The sequence below is a fragment of the Lissotriton helveticus genome, chromosome 7 (genome assembly GCF_964261635.1).
Source record: "Lissotriton helveticus chromosome 7, aLisHel1.1, whole genome shotgun sequence".
NCBI lineage: Eukaryota > Metazoa > Chordata > Amphibia > Caudata > Salamandridae > Lissotriton > Lissotriton helveticus.
In genome coordinates this window covers 1,076,223,715-1,076,248,532 of record NC_136068.1, presented here as the reverse complement: position 1 = coordinate 1,076,248,532, position 24,818 = coordinate 1,076,223,715, and the positions used below count along the sequence as shown (strand labels likewise).

General features: G+C 46.7%; 2 protein-coding genes across 3 annotated transcripts in view; one reads left to right on the top strand and one right to left on the bottom strand.

Moving 5' to 3' along the window:
- SLC26A11 (solute carrier family 26 member 11) overlaps positions 1 to 22,030 on the bottom strand; it is a 249,507-nt gene extending 227,477 nt beyond the window's left edge. Inside the window, exon 1 of one of the 2 annotated variants that reach the window (XM_078654073.1) lies at positions 21,829 to 22,030. The gene's annotated coding sequence lies outside the window, so the exon portion shown is untranslated. The remainder of the gene's footprint in view (positions 1 to 21,828) is intronic. The other variant, XM_078654074.1, reaches the window with a different exon arrangement.
- SGSH (N-sulfoglucosamine sulfohydrolase) overlaps positions 22,003 to 24,818 on the top strand; it is a 263,352-nt gene continuing 260,536 nt past the window's right edge. Inside the window, exon 1 of the mRNA XM_078654075.1 lies at positions 22,003 to 22,308. Coding sequence (XP_078510201.1) covers positions 22,221 to 22,308 — 88 coding nt within the window. The 5' untranslated portion in view covers positions 22,003 to 22,220. The remainder of the gene's footprint in view (positions 22,309 to 24,818) is intronic.

Genomic DNA, 24,818 nt, shown 5'->3' with positions numbered 1-24,818 from the left:
GCGGGCGCGCCGGCACGCGCCAAAGGCGCGCCTAAGGCAAGCCCGTCTGCGCCCGTCCGCGACAGGCCGGGACCAGGGGCCACAACCCCCGTTTCTCCAATTATCGATATATCAGGTAAATCTGCACTGGCATACTCCCGTGGAGAGTTGCTCAATCTTAATACTCCAAGTCCATCACATCATCCTCATTGTGCTATAGTAAGTCCCTTAGACACCATGGGTCCTTTTAGCTGTCGGAATTGTAGATGGAACAGTAATTACACGGAGTGTCTTAGATCTGAAATAACTTTCACTCAGGATTTCTCTTGTATTTATGTTAATGCTAGGTCCCTTCCAAAACATTCTATTGAAATATGGGATATGCTACAGGAGATTAAACCTGATTTTGCTTTTATCACGGAGACTTGGCTTTAATACCCCTGATATCACGGCAGCACTACCCAGTGGGTATAAAATTGTCAATTTAAATCGATCAATTAAGAGGGGTGGCTATGATTTTTTAAGACACTTTTATCTGTCGTCAAGAAACAGTTACGCAACTAGGCAAGCATGAAGTCCTGATTTTTTCCATCTCTATTAATACTCAGGTGATCCTTGGAGGTGCTATTATTTATAACCCCCCTAGTAGTTCGATTGATTTTAGCACCCAACTCCTGGAACAAATTCTTCCTGTTTGTCTCAAACATAAAAACATTATAGTCCTCGGTGACTTTAATGTTCATTTTGATCTCCATGACAATCCCCTAACTAAACGCCTTGCAACCGATATGGAAATTATGCAACTGACGCAGAAAATAGCATACCCCACACACAGAGCGGGGCATATGCTAGATCTTATCTTTACTAATATATCTAATATTACTATTACAAATATAACTCCTTTGACTTGGACGGATCACTATAGGATCGAATTTAATTTGAACCTACCCATAAAGAATAAGAGACCTTTCGTTCAGTCGACAAATTCCACAAAATGCTGGAAAAAATTCTCTGTGGAAAAATTTGAAAAAGATTTTGATCATAATTTTAGTCCTGGAACTTCCAATGAGGAAGAAATTCGTCAATTGCTTAGCAATATTGAGAAAGCGTTGGATCATTGTTCATTGTCCCGTACAATAGATCGACCTAAACGAAAAATCTCAGAGAAATGGTACGGCTCAGACCTAAAAGTTGAAAAAAGAAAATGTACCACACTGGAACACAAATGGAGACTAAGTAAAACGCCCGAAGACAGAGCTACTTATAAACATCAGCTGAAAGTATACAACACAGCTATACGTAAAGCAAAGAAAGACTATTTTTCCCTAAGAATACTAGACAACAAAAACTCTTCGAAGGAGCTTTTTAAAATAGTAAAAGAACTCTGTAATCCTCCGAGTCTCACCTCAAATCTGACTCCTTCACATGAAAACTGCTCCAAAAGTAGTGATTTTTTTAGTGATAAAATTGATAAAATCTATGCTTCCTTTGTAAATAATTGCCAGGACCATGTAGAGTGCCATGCTGATCCCACTCTGCAGGCCAGTTGCTCTACTTTCGGCCCTTTTTCTGAAGAAGAAGTTAGCAAGGCTATGTCAGACATTAAATCAGGATCACCATGGGATGTTTGTCCACACTATATCTTTTCCCAACTTACTCCCGTAATTTGTCCAGCAGTTTTAAAAGTTCTTAATCTTTCCTTGGGGCAAGCCGAATTTCCAGAAGTCTGTAAAAACGCAGCTGTAATCCCACTACTAAAAAAATCCGGCGCTGATATAAACGATCCAGCCAATTACCGTCCTATCTCACAGCTTCCATACCTATCAATGGTTTTAGAACGATTGGTAACTAAACAGTTGTCAAGCTTTCTGGAAATTAATAACCTGCTTGACGTTTCTCAGACTGGTTTTAGATCGAACAACAGTACTGAGACAACGCTCCTGGCTGTGATGGACGATATTCGAATGCTGATTGATAAAGGCAAAACGGTCGCCCTGATATTACTCGATTTATCAGCGGCGTTTGATACCGTTTCCCACAAACTGCTAATAAATATGCTAGCTGCTAAAGGAATACAAGGTAAAGCCCTGAACTGGCTGGAGTCTTTTCTATTGAATAGATCCCAGTCCATCTGTTTAGGAAACTTCACCTCCACTCCTCGGAAGATCAAATATGGGGTGCCGCAGGGAGCAACATTGAGCCCAACATTGTTCAATGTTTATGTTTCTTCATTGGCGTCTATAGGCAAAAAATGGGGTATTAATATCTGCTCCTACGCTGATGATACTCAGCTGATGGTAACCCTCAATGGTGAAGAGGACGCCAAAAATAGGTTACATAACTGCTTGTCAGAGCTATCTAACTGGATGCATGGTCACTACCTGAAATTAAATGCTGACAAGTCAGAAATTATTCTATTCGGCGGATCCAAACAGCTTTGGGACAACTCTTGGTGGCCCAATACTTTAGGCACCCCACCAAACCCAACCCTGACCGCTAGAAACCTGGGAATCCATATGGACACTACTTTATCCATGAAGCATCATGTTACCACAATATGTGGCAAAGGATTCGCAATACTAAAAATGCTGAAACGTGTCTTTCCCTGGATCCCGATGGAATGTAGACAGATATTAGTTCAATCTTTACTGATTAGTAGGCTGGACTACGGTAACTCGCTGTTTGTTGGTATGGCGGATTATTTATTTTCAAAACTACAGCTGGTCCAGAACGCGGCAGCCAAAGCTGTCTGCGATAAGAAAAAGTACGATTCGGCCACAAATTGCCTGAGAGCGTTACACTGGCTGCCTATGAGGCAAAGAGCATCTTTCAAAATGCTGTGCATTTCTCATAAAACTTTGCATAATACTGGTCCTTACATCCTGCGGAACAGAATCAAGCTCTATGCCCCAGTTCGGAACTTACGTTCACAAGCCACAGCTAAAGCAGTCACCACACGAATAAAATTATCCAGGATGGGTGGACGTGCCTTTTCGCACCTTGCCGCTAAGTGTTGGAATGACTTGCCTATCGATCTACGATGTACTGATTGTTACCTCACTTTCCGAAAAAAACTAAAAACTGCATTATTCCCTAAATAGATTGATAGTAGTCCCTGGAAAAATGTTTATGGTTGACTGTTTAATTTTAGCGCCGTGATATCCTTGTTGGATGAGTGTCGCGCTTTAGAAGTACATATAACAATAACAACAATAACAAGACACGCTACTCCGATTGCCCATGGTATTTATCCAGAAGATGCAACAGCCGCCTAGTTTTGTCGCTACACTGCCTAGTTGCAATAAATCCGTCCTAGTCTGCCTCAATCAGTCCCTACATCATAGGTCCCAGTCTAGATGCCAAGATCCGAGTAAAAATTTTAAAATCGATGTTCAATAGGGAGATCGGCCTACACGCGGCCTGCACAGTATCTGTTGTCCTTCCCTGGCTTGGGTAGTACTGCTACCGATGCTAAGAGCATCGTGGGTGGCAGCTAGGTGGTATCGTCTATAGCATTAAAAAGTCGGGTTAATATTAGGGCTAATATTGGGGAGAAGGTCTTATAAAAGATGGCAGCGAAGCCGTCTGGTCCTTGAGACTTAAGGAGTTTAAGACTTGCATTGGATGAAATAACCTCCTCGATCCCGATGGGGCCATCCAGGGTGGCAGCCTGTTCAGGTGTCAGCTTAGAATGTGTGAAGCCACAGCAGTACGTGGAAGAGTGCAATGCCGGCAGAGACTGGGCAGTATAGAGGGCCGTGTAAAAATCCCTAAAGGTATTGGCAATATCTTGTTCTCGAATGATCTCTGCACCCCCATCTGTCAGGAGGAGCGGGACCGCCGCTGCCTGCCACTGCGCCTGCAGCTTGTGAGCCAATAAGTGGCCGCACTTATCCTCCCAGTGAAAAATGTATGCTTCAAACGAAGAGCAGCAAATTCTGCCCTATCAAGATCGAGGCTAGCCGACTGGGCCGCGCTACTATGAGTTTCCGCCAGATGCGGAGGACTCCGGTCCTTTTGTGGATTCCCTCGAGTTCCAGGACTTGTTGAGGTAGTTCAACCCTCTTTACCCCCTGCGAGCCCTATTTTCTGCGCCATAAGGTCCCCTCGAGCTACCAACTTGAGAGTTTCCCAGAGAGTGACAATTAATGTGTCCTGAGTGTCATTATTCGCTAAATAGTCATGCAGTGTTTTGGTGAGGCGTGTCACAACCTCAGGGCGATGTAGGAGTGTGTCCCTAAGCCTCCAGGAATATGATGGGCGAGAAGTGGGGGGAAACAACAGAGTAGCAGTGAGCACCGCCTGGTCTGAGAGCACCTGAGATGCGATTATGGAATTCTGTGCAATCTGGTGGAGGGAGTGGGTCGACAAGAAATAGTCCAGTCGGGCATATATCTTCCGGGCATGTGAATAAAAAGTTTAATCAAGTGTGTGGGTGTGGAAGTGCCTGAGAGGGCCCCAGGCTGTCCCTGCCTCTGCACGGAGTGATCGAATTGTCTGTCAAACACAATATTCTAGTCCCCCACAATGAGAATTTGTCAGCTGGGTGTAGACAAAGTTCCCAAGCGCCTTATGTATTAGTCCCTCCTGTCCTTCATTGAGGTATAAATAGTAGCTATAGTCAATGAGTGACCACCCACTGTCATCGGGAGGGCCAAGAGGTGCCCTTTAATCTCCAAAAATTTGGCGCCCACGTTACAAGGAAACGAGCGAGCGACAAGGATGGCAAACCCAGCCTTTTTAACCGGGAGAGGAAAAGTACTGCTGTGGGAAGGCCTTGAAATGCATTTGATGCATGTCACCAGACAGCAGATGGGTTTCTTGCAGTAAGCATATGTGGGCGCCGGAGTTCTCAAGATAGGACAGAATAGCTCTGCGCTTGATGGGGTTATTAAGCCCCTTCACATTCAGCTTCAGAATAGTAACGCTCATTTATCTAAGTAAGCGGGGGGAGCGCCTTTCATTGCTGTCAGTGTGATAGAACTAGGATAGCCCGTGTGAGGAAAGCCCCCCAGAACCCCATACATGACACCCTTGATGTAAGAGCGTTGCCCAGTCGTGCCCAAGTGGGACATAGCGAGGGGAGGAGACCCCAGCAACAAAAACAACAAAGACCCCCTGAAAAATGAAACATGAACTGAAGCAACAAGAGTCAATGTCCGGAGCGTCCTGCTCATAGGAGAAAATAAGAAAGGAGTAGCAACGGCCCATGGCTCCCCGCTCCCACCAGGCTGGCCCACAAAAGCAACATCAAGACCAGCGGTGTAAACTCGGGACAGCAAGTAGAGCGGGGGCTCACAGCTGGAGAAGGGCAGCATCATTCCGCTGGTCTTCCTGCGAGAGTCGCAAAAAACACAGTTGATGGACAGAATGTAGAACAATGTCATACATTCACCCCAGTACAAGGATCTGGGCCTAAATCCATCGTTTTTTTGCACTCCACATCACCCTGGGTTAGACACTGGCTATATGCAAATCAGCTCTGACCCTGTGCCTCGTGGGAACAGTCCAGTCCGAACTACCAAGCCATGTCTTTCCCAGACCGGAATCAAGCATCCAAGGACCGGTTTCTGGCTATCAGCCTTCATTCAGCCTGTATAGCTTGACTCCAGTGATGTGGAGAGCCTGGGACTCACGTCTGAGCATCCCCAGCCCACTCGGGGTGAAAATTGCAAAAAACACAGTTGATGGACAGAATGTAGAACAATGTCATACATTCACCCCAGTACAAGGATCTGGGCCTAAATCCATCGTTTTTTTGCACTCCACATCACCCTGGGTTAGACACTGGCTATATGCAAATCAGCTCTGACCCTGTGCCTCGTGGGAACAGTCCAGTCCGAACTACCAAGCCATGTCTTTCCCAGACCGGAATCAAGCATCCAAGGACCGGTTTCTGGCTATCAGCCTTCATTCAGCCTGGATAGCTTGACTCCAGTGATGTGGAGAGCCTGGGACTCACGTCTGAGCATCCCCAGCCCACTCGGGGTGAAAATTGCAAAAAACACAGTTGATGGACAGAATGTAGAACAATGTCATACATTCACCCCAGTACAAGGATCTGGGCCTAAATCCATCGTTTTTTTGCACTCCACATCACCCTGGGTTAGACACTGGCTATATGCAAATCAGCTCTGACCCTGTGCCTCGTGGGAACAGTCCAGTCCGAACTACCAAGCCATGTCTTTCCCAGACCGGAATCAAGCATCCAAGGACCGGTTTCTGGCTATCAGCCTTCATTCAGCCTGGATAGCTTGACTCCAGTGATGTGGAGAGCCTGGGACTCACGTCTGAGCATCCCCAGCCCACTCGGGGTGAAAATTGCAAAAAACACAGTTGATGGACAGAATGTAGAACAATGTCATACATTCACCCCAGTACAAGGATCTGGGCCTAAATCCATCGTTTTTTGCACTCCACATCACCACCCCCTTTTGGAATTATTTCTGCGAGAGTCGACAGAACCGCCTGCCGTTCCTTGTCTATTATATCCGGGTCAGGGCGTACCGCCGAACCGGGTGGTTTAATAGTAGTCCACCCATGTCTGCTCCGGCATCTACGGGGATGCGTGTCCATTTGAGGCCCATCCGTCTGGGCTCCTTGATACCCAGGAGTGTGCAGGCCTCTGTGAGTGATCGGAGTTGTCTCAATTCCCCTTCGTAATAGAAGATCAACCTGAAAGGATGGCCCCAAAAGTACTTTATGCTGGAATTCCTGAGATGAAGCGTGACCGGCCGGAGGATTTATGTTTGAGGAGGGTGGAGGCCGCCAGGTCCTGGAAGAGCGTAGGTGTCTGACTTTGGTATGTGAAGTCCGGGCAGCCGCGGGCCTCTCAAAGAATCCGCTCCTTCAGTTGATAACCGTGGACACAGGTCAGAATACCCACTGGTGTCGCTGGGATCACCCTCCGCGGGCCCACTTTATGGGTGCGATTGAGCCTGACCAGACACTCTGAGGGTTCCCCAAGAATGGAACGGAAGAGGCCCGCGACCAACACCTCAATGTCACTGTTGCCCTCTGCGTGCGCTAGGCCTCGGATGCGTATATTGTTCCGCCGGGACCTGTTCTCCAAATCCCCGGTGTGGGCCTGTAGGTCTCGATTCTGGTCCTGCAGACTTATCACCGCTTGCTGGAGGTGTTCAATTTCTTCATCAAGGCCAGTCATCCAAATCTCGCCGGACCTCGCGTAGGTCAGACCCGGTTCATGTTTCATGGTGGTCAGGTCATCGCAAAGTGAGGAAAAAAGGGATGTCAGGTAGGAGCGGCTGATTAGGGCCTCCGTGCCCTCTCCAGCCTCCGTGTGATCAGCACGCCCCGACACAAGCTGTCCCTCTGGCTGTTGCGCGGACTTGAGCAGGAGATTCCTCACCGACCTGTCCTTCCTGCCCTTGGGGGCAGCCATGGCACTGCCCGTGTGTGAATCGCTGGTGTGAGGGGGCAGGCGCACTCCAAGCGGCAAGCGTGTAAAACTGGAGGCTGGGACAGGAAGGGCGGAATCACAGTTGAAGGGGTCACTGCCACGTGCCCAGGCTCCGCAATATTCCTACCTCTGTGTAGGTTAGACCTGAAGGGCCACTGGAGGACAACTTTGCTCCCACCAAATGCTCCTGCAGCCAAAGCAGCCAGAAGGGCCGCCCGACCAGTGTCTAGAAGCTCCTAACAAAGCCCCTCAACTGGTAGAGGAAAGGAAGCAACACTGTGGGAGCTGAATATAGCATTGACCGCCGCCGTGGTCGCTCTTTCCCCCAAGTTCGTCAGAAACGAGGCTCGCTAGTGATGTTGGCACCGGAATCTTGTGCTTGCTGAGGGAGTTTGCAGGATTGATGTGGAACGCAGTCCAGCTGAGCATATCACGAGTTCCTGCACTGCCAACCATTTCATGGCTGGAGCCCACCATGAAAAGGCTGTCAGTGCAGGAACAAAGGAGGCCCTATAGGGCCCCAATGACACTCCCCTTCCAATGGGATACATTCAAATGAGCACAACATAAGCTCCCCTGTCTGTATTCCCCCAAAGTTCCAGCACGGCATGGACGTCACCATCTAGGCCGTGCTGGAACTTCTTTTGCCATTCTAAATGCGGTGCCTGTTTTCCAAGCACCACCATGGGAAAGGCAAAGGACCATCCGCCTTACACGAGTTAAACTAATAATAAGGCGGGCGGTCCTTGCACGGCTTTGGTGATGCTGTGTTGGCGGAGAGCTGGTGAAGCATGGCCAATCTCACTATCAGCCCCTACATTTTAATTCATTAACATTAATAAACTTCCCGCCCTTTACCCCTATAAACCCCACAACCCACACCTAAAAAATGTAACTTTAAAAACACAATTAAAATAATTGCCAATTTATATAATTAATTTTCAATTATATAATTAATAGTATTTAACTACTAATTATTATTTAAAATGGATTTACTCCCAATATTTTACTCTTATAAACCCCATATCCTGCATCTAATTTTTATAACAATTAACACAATTATCAATTGATTACTATTAATTAACTAATTACTGTAAAATAAATTACTTCCGACCCTTTACACCTATGAACCCCACAACCCACACCCAAACAATTTGTTACAGAATTTTCAATCAATTACTAAATATTAAAAACTAATAATTAATTATATATAAATTACTTCCCACCCTTTTCCCCTTATAACTCCACAACTCACACCAAAAAAACCAAGTTACACAATTAACATAATTAATCAAATATTAATTCAAAATAAATTACTTCCCACCCTTCACCCATATAAACCCCACAACCATCACATAAAATTTGCATAATTTATTTTAGCACAAGTAACACAATTAAATATCAATCAAATAAATAATATTAAATACAAAATAATCATTAATTTATTATCAGTAAAATACTTCCCACCCTACAACTCTATAAACCCACAACCTGCTACGGAACTAAAAAACACAAAAGTCGATTACGATCCTGGAAAAAAAAATGTCCGTACGAATCGTAAATATGCCGCACGACCCGATGAGTACGATCCGGACCGGAGTATGAGGACGCGATTCGTACGGTCCACGTCAGGTAAGGGCGATTCGTACGGAAAAGCACACAATCACATACGCACCGTACATCCCATGATCGCAGGGGTACGGTGCGAACCCCTGCGGTCATGGGGTATACGCACCGTACCCCGCGATCGCAGGGTGTACGCACCGTACACCCAGCGAACATGGGATACGGTCCGTACACCCCATGATCATGGGGTACGGTGCGTACACCCCATGATCATGGGGTACGGTGCATACACCCCTTGATCACAGGTGTATGCACCGTGCCCCTGCAATCATGGGGTGTATGGAGGCATGTATGGAGGCGAGGCGAACTCTGCTTCTCCTGGTGTTTTCGGCTCTCGTAGAAAAAGCGTTGTACGGTGCGTACCCGACACGAATTGTACTTGCTGGGTCGGAAAAACCAGCCGCAAACCGTACGGATGTCGCGTACAGCAGGTTCCGAGGGAGATTCGTACGGGGATTTGATTCGTACGGTCTCTGTACGATTCGTACGGAGTCCAGCTCCTGGTACGAATCGTACTTCGTCGTACATACGGGGGACGTTGCAGGGTACGATTCGTATGGGAAAAACACTCCGTACTGCTATTCGGAGGGGGTTTTCCCGAATCGGAATCGACCCCAAAATGTAATTAAATTAAATAACTACTGAAAATGTAACAAACATATTTAAAAAAAACTATAATATACAAAAAAAATTACATCATATGCATTTAAAATATATACTCAAATACATAACAATAATTAATAAACAATATTTTAAACAACTATATTTTCCCAAACAATATTAATAACTTTGATATTTTAAACCTCTCTATTAGTTACCTTAAATCGATATTCTTTACATCGATATTCTTGCTGAAGATATTTCCATACCACGATATTTTATTCTCGATCTTTCGGTATAATTATATTTTAGACTCCATATTTTGTCTGACTACCCACCAGAAGCACATTGCTCAGGCTCTCATCACCAGCCACCTGGACTATGGCAAAGTCTGATATGTAGGGATCAACACCGAACTCCTAAACAGACTCCAAACAATACAGAACGCGGCAGTCAGCACCTTCAAACTACTAACCCACACCTACAAAGACCTCCACGACATGGGCCCAGCCTACCTCAACCAGAGAGTGAACTTCCACCAGTCCACGAGACAACTCTGCTCCTCCTCCTCACCCACTCCCTGGTATCCACAGAAGCGGCGGTTGTTCCTTTTTCCCACCCTGCACCCAAACTCTGAAATGCCCTCCCCTTGCCCCTGCGATCAGCACCAACACTACTGGAGTTCAGGGAGAGAATGAAAACCTGGCTCTTCAACAAATAGCTCGGAGCAGCGAAGAACCCCCCTCCCCAGCACCTGGGGACCCTCACGGGTGATAAGTTGTGCTTAACAAATCCCTCCTGATTGACTGATTACCTCTCCTGTACACTTGTTTCTCCACTTCTGTGTGAGCTTGTCTCCACTCATGAAGCCACTTCTCTGTGATCTGTGCTGTGGCCCCGTTCACCCACTTTTTGTCAAACACTAGCAGAAGTGGTTTCCAGTTTCCATCCAGGAACTGGTGATGATAGTGACTACAGGCCCCTATTGCCCACTCTGCAACAACAGCGGCTTCCATCTGAAACATGAAATGACATGACCAGACCACAGGGCCCTGGTATCCATGGACATACAACTGGAGACTTATTGTATGTGTTCAACCCAATTGGTCATGGACAGGGTCAGAGGTCGGGGTTTGGACTGGCTCAGATCATTCTTACAAGTGAAAGTCAATGTGTGTGCAACAAACAGGAAGCATTAGAAAACCTTTTGGACTTAGGTTATAGGGTTTTTCTGTAGTCACCTGTCACTGCCACAGCCCTTAATATCTCTGTAACAGTTTAATCAGTCAGATAAACAACCACAGGAATGATTTATTTAACTATGCAGGGACAATGCCCAACTTTATTTGACGGTCAATAGCTCCAGGCAGCAGAAGGAAAACTTTGACAGAAATGGAAATATGGATGGTCTTCTGCAGTCTTTCGGTAGGCAAGAGCATGATTAAATCAGTCACTGATTTTGAAGGTTTAGATACTTTCCAAATATTAATCTGTACTAAGTTGCACCTGGGAAGCGCAGTTGATGACAAACAAGAGATCAAGTGGTATCCTGTGGTTGTGCAGACAGTGTAGTAGGAAAGCCGGAGAGCACTGGACCATGGGAAAAGAGGCTGTCCACGTAGACAGCACTTACGCTCAAGGTATCAGTCTGGAGCTGGAGAGTTATTATTCCATCAACTTGTCAGATAGCTAATACATTCAACACGTGATCATCTTAAGGTTATGTTCCCCTTAAAGCCTTAGCTTTAGCTGTACAAATATGAAATCCTCCCCTGGCCAAATCATGCCTCTTTCGGGTTCTTCACAGAGTATAAACTGAAATTCAAGAGGATGTCACTTAGTGTTAACCCCTTCGCTGCTTGCTAGGCCTTTTGCCCTCCTGTGCTAAGACTTTTTTTGGCTATTTGGGGTAGTGCGCACTTAGGCCCCTGTAACATTTTGACCACATACGGTATCCACGCCAATTTTGCGTCCTTTTTTTCCAACAACATGGGGATTCTAAAGGTACCCAGGGTTTGTGGATTCCCTTGGAGGGGGTCCCAGAAATTAAGCAAAATACAGTAAAATTTTTGTTTTTTTCAGAAAAATGTGAAAAATGGGCTGCAAATGAAAGCCTCTGGGTTTTTCCCTGCAAATGTTATCTTTTGTGAGAGAACCAACATTTTTCACACAGTTTTGGCATTTTTCAGGGACATTTTTGCTATTTTTAGTGCATTCAACCTCCTTCCAGTTAATGGTAAAAATGAGTATGAAAGCAATAATGGACCCTGGAAAGCTATACATTTTAGAAACGTAGACAAAATTCTGAATTCAGAAATGTGTCATTTGTGTAGATCCATCAAGGTTTCTTTATAGAAACTAACAGTTAAATATTGGAAAAATTGAAAATTAGTAAAAAAAAAAACAGCCTTTTGTGTCAAAGTTTTCACCTGTAACTTCCTTTAATTATTACAGCTCTTTGAAAGCAATATACCGTTACATCCGCTGGACCTTTCTGGTTGTGGGGATATATAGGACTTGTAGGTTCACTAAGAACCCGACGAACCCAGAGCCAAAAACTGAAGCAACTTGCAATGGTATTTTATTATGTACCTGGTATAGTGCAATTATTCTGGGAAAATGTATACATGCAAAATATAGAGTTTAGAAACAGGCCCGGACTGGCCGTTGCGGGCACCGGGCAATCCCCCGGTGGGCCCCACGGGTGGGGGCCGGTTTGGGGCCCCTGGGGGCCGTTTTTGTTACAGGGCCGTTTTTGCAGCATAGCTGCAAAAACGACCTGTAACAAAATCGGCCGAAAACCGGCCCTGGCATAGAGCGCGCCCGGCCCCCCCTTCCCCCCCGGGGGAGGGGAGGGGGGGCCGGACGAGCACTTTGCCAGGGCCGGTTTTAGTTCTCAGTCCGGCCCTGTTTAGAAACATTACATATTTGCACATTTTCAAAATTGGGAATACTCATACCAGCATGTGAATTATTGGTCATTTTTCAAAATGACTTCTTTTTTATACACGTCTTTCATTTAGAAGGCAGAAATGCATCAAAACTCAATAGGTAATAACAGTTGCTTTACAAATCTGAATTACCCGAAGTCTCCCAATAAAAATGGTACCTCACTTGTGTGGGTAGGCATAGTGTCCACGACCGGAAAGGGCTCAAAACCCAACGTGAACACACCACATTTTCACAATGAAAATGTACCCTTTTTTTACGAAGTGTGTATCTGTCTTTTTTTTAACCCTAGCTCTGCCAGCACCTAGGGAAACCTAGCAAACCCATACATTTTTTAAAACTAGACAACCAGGGGAATCGAGGATGGGGTGATTTGACTGCCTGCCACTAGGTTCGGTTACCCAGAATCCCTTGCAAACCTAAAACAAGCATTTGCAATGCAATAGGTCTCGCATTTATGCGAGTTTAAGCTATTGGCATTGTAAATGACCATACCTTTTATTTATTTAAAAAAAAAACTAAATAAAAGTCATTGCCATTTACAATGCCAATAACTCAATCTGTCGTAAATGCGAGACCTATTGCATTGCAAATGCTTGTTTTGTATTACTTCAAGGAAACCAATATGTGTCATAGCTCTGCTCTCACTCCAATGCCCTGAATGGTTGAAAACTGGTTGAACGATTACAGGATGGAAGAATCACTTTTGTGCACTTGTAATATTCACAAAACCAAAGCAAACAAGTTAACTTTGTGTTATGAGGTCATCATGTCCGCGTTTGATTCGATGTCCCAGTGTCTGTTTTTGGTAATGATTTTGGTTGGCTGTCACTCTTGTACAATGCCAAGTTGGAAAGTATACATTAAAGGTACATGTTTTGCAAATTAAAATATGTGCAGTGTTTTTCAAATAATTTAATAAAAAACAATGCAAGGTAAACTGCAGCCTCTATGGTTTATTCAACATGAACCATGAATGACTCATATCTTAACCGCAGTAAAGCCCATGCAGGCGCTTCTAAACGTACATACTTCGGAAAATACTCTACTGTGACGAGCAAAACGAGGCGCTAAGGCTGAAAGCGCTGCCCTCTTATAAAACCTTAACTCCGAGCTCGTCATCGTTCTGACTCACTAACACTCCCTTGCACTTTTCCCGGATATCATTCAGTGCGTCAAATCTGTATCTGAGTGCCTCTTAGGCGGCTAAGAACATTGCTCTGCTCCAGCCTCTGGGATTCATCACCGACCAGTCACTGGAACCAAAACCTATTGAGGCAACATCAAAATGACCTATCACAAAACAACCTGTTTTTGCGTGGGGGGTCACCTGGGTTTTTGTCCCCGGGCTCGATGGCCATCTTGGGAAACTACCAAACCCAAACATTTATTTATTTATTTGCGTGTTTATATAGCGCTATGAATAAACTCTCATAGGAGTATCTCCGCGCTAGTGACAACCAGTAGAGAAACAAAAAAAGGAAGTAGTGAGGTTAAAATTGTGCTAATGAAGCTCCTATCTTAGCTAGAAAGAACTAAACAGAAAAGTTTTCAGATATTTTCTGAATTGAAGATGGTTACAGCATTGCCTCAGTGAGAGCGGGAGTGAATTCCAGAGGTTAGGACCTACCACGGACAAAGCCCTGCCACCTAGCCTTGATTTAGTTATCTTGGGAATGCTTAGTAACAGCTGTTCACTGGATCTGAGGGTCCGGATAGGGACGTATGGGACAAATTTCTGGAAACTAGACACCCTGGGGAGTCCAGTGAGGTATGGCATGCGTGGGTCCCCCAACATTTTCCTACCCAGAATCCCCTGCAAACCTCACATTTAGCTGAAAAAATCACTTTTTTCTCACATTTCTGTGTGGGAAAGTTCTGGAATCTACATGGATCCACAAATTTCATCCCACCCAGCGTTCCCCCAGGTCTCCCGATAAAAATTATACCTCACTCGCGTGGGTGGGTCAAGTACCCGCGCCATGCAAGGGCCCAAACCCTATTGAGGCAACATCAAATGACTTATCACAAACAACCTGGTTTTGCAAGGGGGGTCACCTGGGTTTTTGCCCCCTGGCTCGGCGGCCATCTTGGGAAACTACCAAACCCAAACATTTCTGAAAACTAGACACCCGGGGTAGTCCAGCGAGGTATGGCATGCGTGGGTCCCCCAACGTTTTCCTACCCAGAATTCCCTGCAAACCTCAAATTTAGCTAAAAAACCCCACTGTTTTCATACATTTTAGCGTGGGATCACAGTGCCGGCACAAATGTCCTACCACCCAGCGTTTCCTTGTTCTCCCGAGTAAAATGATACCTCACTTGTGTGGGTTGGCCAAAGGCCTGTGACTAGGAAGAGCCCAAAACATAGGGATTTAGAGTATAGCACCGAGAATTCTAAGCACTACATTTTTTTTTAAATACGTTTTTAGCCAGTTCTGCTTTGGACACCCACAAAAGTAAGGTATCATTTTACTCGGGACACTAAGGGAAACGCTGTGGGGTTGGAAATTTGTGCCGGCACGGTGATTCCACACACAAATATGTGGAAATGTGTTTTTTTTCGGCTAAATTTGAGGTTTGCATGGCATTATAGGTTGGAAAACTTTGGGGGATCCATGCAAGCCACACCTCATTAGACTCCCCCGGGTGTCTAGTTTTCAAAAATGTTTGCCGCTGAGCCCGGGGTCAAAATCTCAGGTCCCCCCCCCCCCAAAACCAGGTTCTTTTGCTATAGATAATTTTGAAGTCTCCACAGTACAATTTGGGCCATTTCCTGTTGCAGCCACTATGCCTACCCACACAAGACAAGTGAGGTACCATTTTTAACGGGAGACCTGGGAGAACACTGGGTGGGAGGAAATTTGTGGATTCACGCAGATTCCAGAACTTTACCACACAGAAATGTGAGAAAAAAGTGAATTTTTGGGTGAAATTTGAGGTTTGCAGTGGATTCTGGGTAGGAAAATGTTGGGGGACCCACGCATGCCATACCTCGCTGGACTCCCCAGGTGTCTAGTTTTCAGAATTGTTTGGGTTTGGTAGTTTCCCAAGATAGCCACCGAGCCCGGGGACAAAAACCCAGGTGAGCCCCCTTGCAAAACCAGGTTGTTTTGTGGTAGGTCATTTTGATGTTGAGTCATTAGTTTGCAGGGATTCTGGGTAGGAAAACGTTAGGGGACCCATGCAAGCCATACCTCACTGGACTCCCCCGGGTGTCTAGTTTTCAGAAATGTGTGGGTTTGGTAGGTTTCCCTAGATGGCCGCCAAGCCTGGGGCCAAAAACTCATGGGACCCCCCCTTGCAAAACCAGGTTGTTTTGTGTTAGGTCATTTTGATGTCACCTCAATAGGTTTTTGTCCCTTGCCTGTCGCGGGCACTAGGCCTACCCACACAAGTGAGGTACAATTTTCCTCTGAAGGCTTTGGGGAACATGGGGTGGGTGGAATTTTGTGGATCCACGCAGATTCCAGAGCTTTCCAACACAGAAATGTGAGGAAAATTTGTTTTTTGGGACAAACTTTTAGGTTTGCAAGGGATTCTGGGTAACAGAACCTGGTGAGAGTCAAGTCACCCCATTCTGGATTTCCCTGTGTGTCTAGTTTTAAAAAATGTACAGGTTTGCTAGGTTTCCCTACGTGCCGGCTGCGCTAGGGCCCAAAATACACAGGTAGGCATATTGCTAAAATCAAATCCGTGCCTAGTCTGCTTTCTACCGCCCTGGGGGGGGGGGGATTTCGGGGGTGGGGTTGCCTCGATATGCCCCCAAGGGGGCAGAAACAATGTGGCCTTTTTTTTGGGGGGGGGCATTGGTATGCCCATTATGGGCAGCCCCCACCCCCACACATAAAAAAGCCAGCGTAATTGTTAGCGCCAAGTGGGCCTTTTGCCCCCCCCGGGGGGTGGGCAGATTGGGGGCTACTGCCCCCATCTTCCCTCCAGGGAGGCAGAGAGGCTGTAATTGTTGCGCGTGGGGGCATTGGCATGCCCGTTTTGGGCAGCCCCCCGCCCTAATAAAAATGTGCCCAAAAAAATCCCTGGTGTCTAGTAGTGAGTTCCCCCCCACCCCCAGGGGGGCAGATTGGGGGCTACTGCCCCATCTGCCCCCGGGAGAGGCAGGAAGGCTGTCATTTTAGCGGGGGAGGGGGTGGGGGCATGGACATTCCCGTTTTGGTGTAACCTCCACTCAAATTTGCCCCAAAGAAATCTCTGGCGACTAGTGGGCTTTCCCCCCCCCAAGGGGGTGCAGATTGGGAACTAATGCCCCCATCTTCCCCCCAGGGGGGCAGAGAGCCTACTAGATGCCAGGGAATTTTTTTGAGCACATTTTAATTAGGGTGGGGTCTGCCCAAACTGGGCATGCCAATGCCCCACACTAATAAAAATGTGTTACAAAAAATCCCTGGCGTCTAGTGGGCTTTTTGCCCCCCCGGCGGGGAAGATTTGGGGGTAATGCCCCCATCTACCCCCCAGGTGGGGCAGAAAGTCCACTAGACGCCAGGGAGTCTTTTTGTGCAAATTTTAATTAGGGTGGGGTCTGCCCAAAACGGGCCTGCCATTGCCACACCCTAATAAAAATTTGCCCACAAGAGTCCCTGGTGTCTAGTGGGCTTTTTGGGAGCTACTTCCCCATCTGCCCCCAGGGGGGCCAGGAATTCTGAAATGTTTGTGGGGGAGGGGGTTGGGGCATGGGCATGCCCGTTTTGGGCAGCCCCACCCTATTTCAAATTTGCCCCCAAAAAACTCCCTGGCGTCCAGTGGGCTTTTTACCCCCCCCGGTGGGGCAGATTGGGTGGTAATGCCCCCATCTGCCCCCCAGGTGGGGCAGAAAGTCCACTAGATGCCAGGGAGTTTTTTGTGAAATTTTTAATTAGGGTGGGGTCTGCCCAAAACGGTAATGCCAATGCCACACCCTAATAAAAATTTGCTCAAAAAAATCCCTGGTGTCTAGTGGGCTTTTTGCACCCCCCAGGGGGGGCAGATTGGGGGCTACTGTCCCATCTGCCCCCAGGGGGGGGACAGGAAGGCTGTAATTGTTGCAGGGGAGGGGGTGGGGGCATGGGCATGTGCGTTTTGGGCATCCCCACCCTATTTCAAAGTTGTCCCCAAAACAATCCCTGGCGTCTAGTGGGCTTTTTGTCCCCTGGCGGGGCAGATTGGGGGCTAATGCCACCATCTGCCCCCCAGGGGGTGCAGAAAGTCCCCTAGAAGCCAGGGAGTTTTTTTGACAAATTTTAATTAGGGTGAGGGCTGCCAAAACGGGCATGATAATGCCCCCACCCTAAATAAAATTTGTCCAAAAAATCCCTGGCCTCTACTGGGCTTTTTGTCCCCTTCCCCCGGGGGGCAGATTGAGGGCTACTACCCCCAGGGGGGGCAGAAAGGCTGTCATTTTTGTGGGGGAGGGGTGGGGGCATTGGCATGCCCATTTTGGGCAGCCCCACCCTAATTCAGATTTGCCCCAAAATATCCCTGGCGTCTAGTGAGCTTTTTGCCCCTCTGGGGGTGCGGATTGTTGGCTACTGCCTCCATCTGCCCCCCAGGGGGGGGCAGAATGACTGAATTATGGTAATTTCTTCATGGGGGGAGTGAAGGCCCTTGCCCAAGGGGCCGCTCCCCCCTCTCTGGTGTCTAGTGGGTGGATCCCTGCTTGGGGTTCGCCCTCCTGGGGCGATCCCCAGGCAGGGATCCACTGGGGAGGGGAGATCCTCCCCTTTCCAATGATACCTCTCCCGTCTTTATACGTGCTCAGGGGGCTGAGATAGCCCCCTGAGCATGTAGAAAGTGAAACTAAAATGAGCCTAAAGGCTCATTTCAGTTTCGGTTTGTGTTCAATGACGACAGTGCGACGTGCGCGCTGATCGTCATTGAACACAAACCAGGGAGGGGGCCTCAGGAGCTGGGGAAGCTCTTCCGCAGCTCCCAGGGTCACAGGGGAGAAAAGGAAATCCCTCTGCTGTCTGCAGCAGATGGATTTCGTTCCCCTGGCATCATGACGGAATGGTTCCGTCATGAGCACAGAGGCACCGATGCCCATGACGGAACCATTCCGTCATGAGCATCGAAGGGGTTAAAGAAGTATCTGGTGTAGTATTAATGCCACCTCATAGGCTCAAGCCTTGTAAACTTTAGAAAAGCCTGCAGGTCTCGCTTTTATGTTATGTTAAAAAAATGGTAAAGCGCATGTACACCAGATTGGTTTCATGGCGCTACTCTGAGAGGTACCTGAGCACTAGGGAGTTACTCGTAAGCTCGTCTGAATAGCTAGGTTTTGAGAAGACTCCTAAAGCTAAGGAGGTTGGTACATGATCGGATTTTGGAGGGGAGAGAGTTTCAGAGTCTAGGAGCTAGAGCGGCAAACCTAGCACCACCCAGGGGCTTTAGTTTGATGACGAGGTTGACAGCAGATCCTTGTGGGCCGAACGCGGGTTGCACATAGGTAGGTGCCTCTGAATAAGGCCATCCAAGAATTTAGGGCTCCTTCCATTCAGAGATTTAAATATGAGACAGCATACCTTGAAGGCGCATCGCTGTGGGATGGGGAGCTAGTGCAGCTTCCTCATGAGGGGGATGACATGATGGTGCCTAAGTTGCTGAAAAATCAGTCTTGCTGCTTGGTTCTGTACCAGTTGTAGGCGTTTGGTTAGGTATAGTAGGATGCCAAAATATAGCGAGTTAGCGTAATCAACATGTGCAAAGACCATGGTACGAACCACCTGGTTCAGAGCTTCCTGGGTGACAAATCTTCTGATCTTTCTTATTTTCCTCAACTGGAAGAAACAGGTAGATACCACTGACCCAATTTGGGACCTCATGGTGAAGTTGTGATTTATTGTCATCCCGAGGCTTTTCGCCGAGGCAGTTGGGGAGGGGGATTGGCCTTGTTCCTTTGGCCAAAAATGACAGTTTGTGGATGCCCCCTGTTAGAATTAGCTCAGTTTTGTCCGAATTGAGTTTTATGTGATTGCTATTCTTCCACAAGCTAATGAATAACCTGGTAGACTGGAAATCACAGAATGAGTCAGAGGAGTTGCTGATGGCGAATATAGCGAATATAGCAATCAAGAGCAATCTCTGCACATCTTCTAAACATGGTAACAAAAGTCATGAAGTAACATGGCGCCTCTGAGACAACCTAAATCAAACACCATATTAGGGCCTCCTCCAGTGGCTGGTTCTCTGACAAACACTGACAAGTGAAGAAACAGAGCAGAGCCCTTGAACCCAGAATCAAGTCACCTGGCTCTTTTTCAGTGTGATGTGGTGGACCACATCATACCTTCTCTGAAAAAACATACATTTACTACTGGTGAAAGAAAGTACCAAAGGGTAGGTCAAGCCCCTCCGTCTTGTGCACAAGTTACTAAATGATCATTCTTACAATTACACAGGCAAAGTCTTCCAGCTTTACCAATAACAAACACACTGGCAAACTATTGAAAAAGATACAAAATATTTGCTGCGATGGCTCCTCGTTACAACTCATGCTGTTAATATAATCATTTCAATTGAAACACAGAATGGCTACAATACCCAAAATACATTAAGATGGTACACTGAAGTCCAGGACTAGAAACATGATTCTGTGTTGGTAAAGTGCGTGTGTCTGTGTACACATATATGTTATATATAGACAGGGTAGGGCAGTGAACAGGATTTTGTATTCCGCTTCCTTACATTTAATTCAGTGCTATGATGAAACACAACGCTGCATGTTGTATGTTTTCGTCTCTGTGCCTTGCTGGCTGGCATTATGTTTACTTTGCAGATGTTTATTCTGTGTTATACTTCCACATCTTCAATGGTTAAATGAATGAATGTATTAACTGTTCGATTAATTAAAATCATTACAGTAAAAAGCAAGAGAATTGTTAAAAAGCAGTTACCTCCCTACCCCTACAATCAATCAATCAATCAAAACATTTGCGCACTACTTACCTGTGAGGGTCTCAAGGCGCTGGGGGGGGAGGGGGAGGGTGCTGCTACTGCTAGAATAGCTAGGTCTTGAGGAGTCTTCTGAAGGTTAGCAGGTCTTGGGTCTGCCGTAGGGGGATGGGAAGGGTGTTCCAGGTCTTGGCAGCGAGGTGGGTGAACGATCTGCCACCGGAGGTCGCTCTTCGGATGCGGGGGACTGTGGCGAGGGTGAGGTCGGCGGGGCGGAGCTGGTGGTTGGGAGATGTAGAAGCTGAGTCGTCTGTTAAGGTATGCTGGTCCGGTGATGTGGAGTGCCTTGTGTGCGTGGGTGAGGAGCTTGAAGGTGATCCTCTTGTTGACGGGAAGCCAGTGCAGGTCTCTCAGGTGGGGTGTGATGTGGCCACGGCGAGGGATGTCGAGGATCAGGAGTGCAGAGGCGTTCTGAATGCGTTGAAGTTGTTTCAGGAGTGTGGCCGAGGCGCCTGCGTAGAGGGCATTTCCATAGTGCAACCTGCTGCTGACGACGGCCTGGGTGACTGTTCTTGTTTCTGTGGGGATCCACCTGTAGATCTTCCCTTTAATGTCCTTGACTTTATAAGCGTCCGTTGACCTTTGGCACGTGTGCAAATCCTCAGAGTTACTTATATTTCCATATCTAAATAAAACGATTAACTCGCACTCGGTTTGCCCAGCTTGTTTATGAATGATGTTCTCGACAGTGGCGTGAGGAATTATAATTTGATCTGTGTCATTTGAAAGTAGGCGTTATTGAGCACGGCCACTCGTATACCTTTCAAAAGGCTTACACGAAAAAAAAGACTCTGCCCTTACCTGTGAAACTAGAAACTTCAGGCTATCACTTCTTTCGATTGAATAAGAACTGAACAGTAATCCCAACAAAGGGTAAGGATAACCAAAATCACAGAACTAATCACTAACCCTGGGTTCTGGAGCAGCGAGCGTGCTGTCCGGCTTAAAGCGCTTCCACGCCTCGTCGAGGGTCGTAAGACAAGTGCTACATAAATGCAATTACAATGAGAAAATCAAGCAAATATTGGGCAGGAAAAGACACGGAAAGAAGCGAACGAGAGTAGATGATTAAATATGATTTTCCCTTTGTGAATGAATCTCGCGGGGGTATTTTAAAGACAAGAATATACTCTTACTTTATAATCATAGAGGACTAGAGAGGAAGAAGGGGTATCGCAACTGGTTCTTTTGTAAAGCGCTCTGACACCTTCGGGTAATATTCGCGCTATAAAAAATCGCATTAAATAAATAAATAAAGGGACATGCCAGGGAGTGGGGAAAAGTTCCCAACAAAAATTCAACACACTTACTTGATCTGCCCGGCACCCCTTCTCCGTCTCCAGTTCCTTGCGGAAGTTGCGGTCTGCTTCTCTGGCCGTCTTTTATCCCCACGACCTACCTCCGTGCCATGTCTTGCGCGTCCCTCTCTCCCTAAGACACTTTCGCTGTCCCGGGACCACCGGCGCTCTCCGCTCGCCTTAGCCACAGTTTAGATCATGTGATCGCGGAGGCGGGGCCAAGACAAGCAGGAAACAGACAGAAAGTCAACAAGCCCCGGAGGACTGATGCAGCTTTGTCCCCAAACATCGTGCCTTACTTTTTCCAAGTATCTTCGCCGAGCGCTTCCGAAACCACCGACCTACAGATCCCCCACCCCCTCCCTTAGCTTTGAAGGAGTAATACAGACTTCCCTGCTCCATCCATGGGCGAGGGTCACTGCTGGGCGACTTTACTGCTCATTGCGGGGGTGTCTGTGACTGCGAGAAAGCGGAATGTACTGCTTATCATCGGTGAGTCGCATACCACTTCCAAGCTTGTTGTGTATTTTATTTCAAATATTATATAGAGTTTTTTTAATTGAGGCACTTGACAGTACGAGTGTGTCGGTGCACTGGAATGACAATGCCATGGCGTGTTGGCAGACTGAGTCAAAGACGTGAACACCAACAGGATATCCCGGTTGGACGATGTTATGCACATCTGCACACAGGACACGCAGACGATCCAATGACGGGCGCGCGACTCGCCTCTGGAGCGTGACCCTTCCATACCCATAGCTGCCAAGTTTTCCGCTTGGTCATGTGTTTTATGTTTTCAATCCACTTATGTATGCCATTTCAATGCTCGTATGTGCGGCTCTGTGATGGACACGTTATTGAAAGAAGATAAAGCAATTACGTGTCTGTAATGAAATAAACTACAGAAACTGCTTATTTTATGTGTTATAATGGGCTATAAAAATGCCCTTAAAACCGCTTTACCACCCTTCATTGCTTTATTTAAGGGAACTACTTTACTTCGCATGTCCAACATGACCCGCTTAAAAGGGGGCCTCTGATGTAAACACAATTGTGTTGTTTAGAAATCGAACTTGAATGTGTGTCCCCTGCACACTGTGACTGAACATTAAAAAATAATTTTAAAAAAGTGGCACTAGATAGGTAAGAGGAAGGCTGGGTCAATCATTGTTCCCGTTGAGACTGATGCAGTGGCTATGTCCCTTGCCCCTGAAGCGTCCTAGCAGTGCAAGGGAAGTGGTCGCACCGAGGTACAGGGTAAAAGAACACACCTGTACAGAGGCCAACTTCTGATAACAGAGACAGATGCCACTGTTAGCGAGGTTCAGCTGCGCCTTTGCATTCTTATAGTAGCTTCTTCCACTTGTCAAAAGTAAATTCGCCATAATTCAAGAATCTTTGTCACTGTGAAGCCTCAAATGCCTCTATCAATTGAAGCCATAAACCGGCTCCCAGCCATTCTTTAGATTTGCTTATTAACAAATAACCTTTTGTCTCTCCTTTGGCTTCACAGTTCAGGAGACCCCCTTCTTTCCCTTTCCGCCAGAGACCCTGAATTTGATCTGCTCTAGTGCGTTATTTTTTAATAAAAAGTTCAACAACTGATATAGTAAAATTTGGTGCGCCATTCTCAATAGATCATAACTCACTTCGACCTCTCTGGTTATCCAAAAAACATCTACAGTGAAGGCTTTGTTTGTTTTTCATTGTTTCTCGTCCCTCATGGTGTTGCGCTTTATCTGCCAATCAGCCCAATTGCTAGGGCCCCTAAAGACATGGACCACAACTGGGAACTGTGCGGAGCATGATTCCAGTTTGGAATTCAATTATGCACAATTATAAGAGACCCATTGTTCCTGAACTCATATTTACTGGATGCGGAATCAAGAACCCCATTTTGTTGACTGGAAAATCCAACCTGTAAAATCACTGTGGGCAGAGGTTGCATCGCAGCCCGAACCCTTCCATAACCCCTGCCTGAACCTCAGACAGGGAAGCATTGCATGCTTTCACCTGCCAGCCAAAATTCTTCTCTCCTTCCACTCCTGCTCCCTCCACCCCTGCCTTGCAAAAGCCCCCTGCACACTTTTTTCACCCCTGCACACTTTCACCATCTGCTAAGGCTGTTTTGATAAATGTCTGCATTAAACCCCATGAAAAAGGGAATACCATGCGGAATAGAACCAGGTAATTCCAGGACCGCACAAAAATTCCCCATTCAATGGGGTTTAACTCTTAATTACACGGTACTGTTGAGTTGTTACTGTACAATACCGGCTGTGCTTAATCTGAACCAGTGGTTGCCGGTGGGGACCAACGCAACTTATTTTCGGGACCGGCATTTCTTTTTCCTGATAATACATTTCCCGAGTGCAAGAGAGGAACAAGCATTGGAAATGCAATAGGTCTCGCAGCATTAGAGTTAGTGCTTTTAGAATTGTTTATGGGTTTTTTTTGTAAATCTTTAGCATTTTTGTTTCCTGTAGCCAATGCTAAAGAATTACAAATAAAAAAAGCCATAAACAATTCTAAAAGCTCTAACTCAAATGCTCCGAGACCTATTGCACTGTGTGAGGGTGAGGGGTTGAGGGTGAGAGAGGGTGAGTGAGAGTGAGGGTGAGTGAGAGTGAGGGTGAGGGTGGGTGAGGGTGGGTGAGGGTGAGGGTGAGTGAGAGTGAGGGTGAGTGAGGGTGAGTGAGAGTGAGGGTGAGTGAGTGAGAGTGAGGGTGAGTGAGGGTGAGTGTGAGTTAGGGTGAGGGGTTGAGGGTGGGTGAGGGGTTGAGGGTGGGTGAGGGTGAGGGGTTGAGGGTGAGTGAGGGTGAGGGGTTGAGGGTGAGTGAGAGTGAGGGTGAGTGAGGGTGGGTGAGGGTGAGTGAGGGTGAGGGTACACTTAAAACGCTGCTATGGGCACTCGGGGTTAATACCTAGGAGTACTTTCACAATTATGCAAAAACAACTTGTTAGTAAATTAAATGGTCTGGATTCTGCCAAAGTATGCCTGC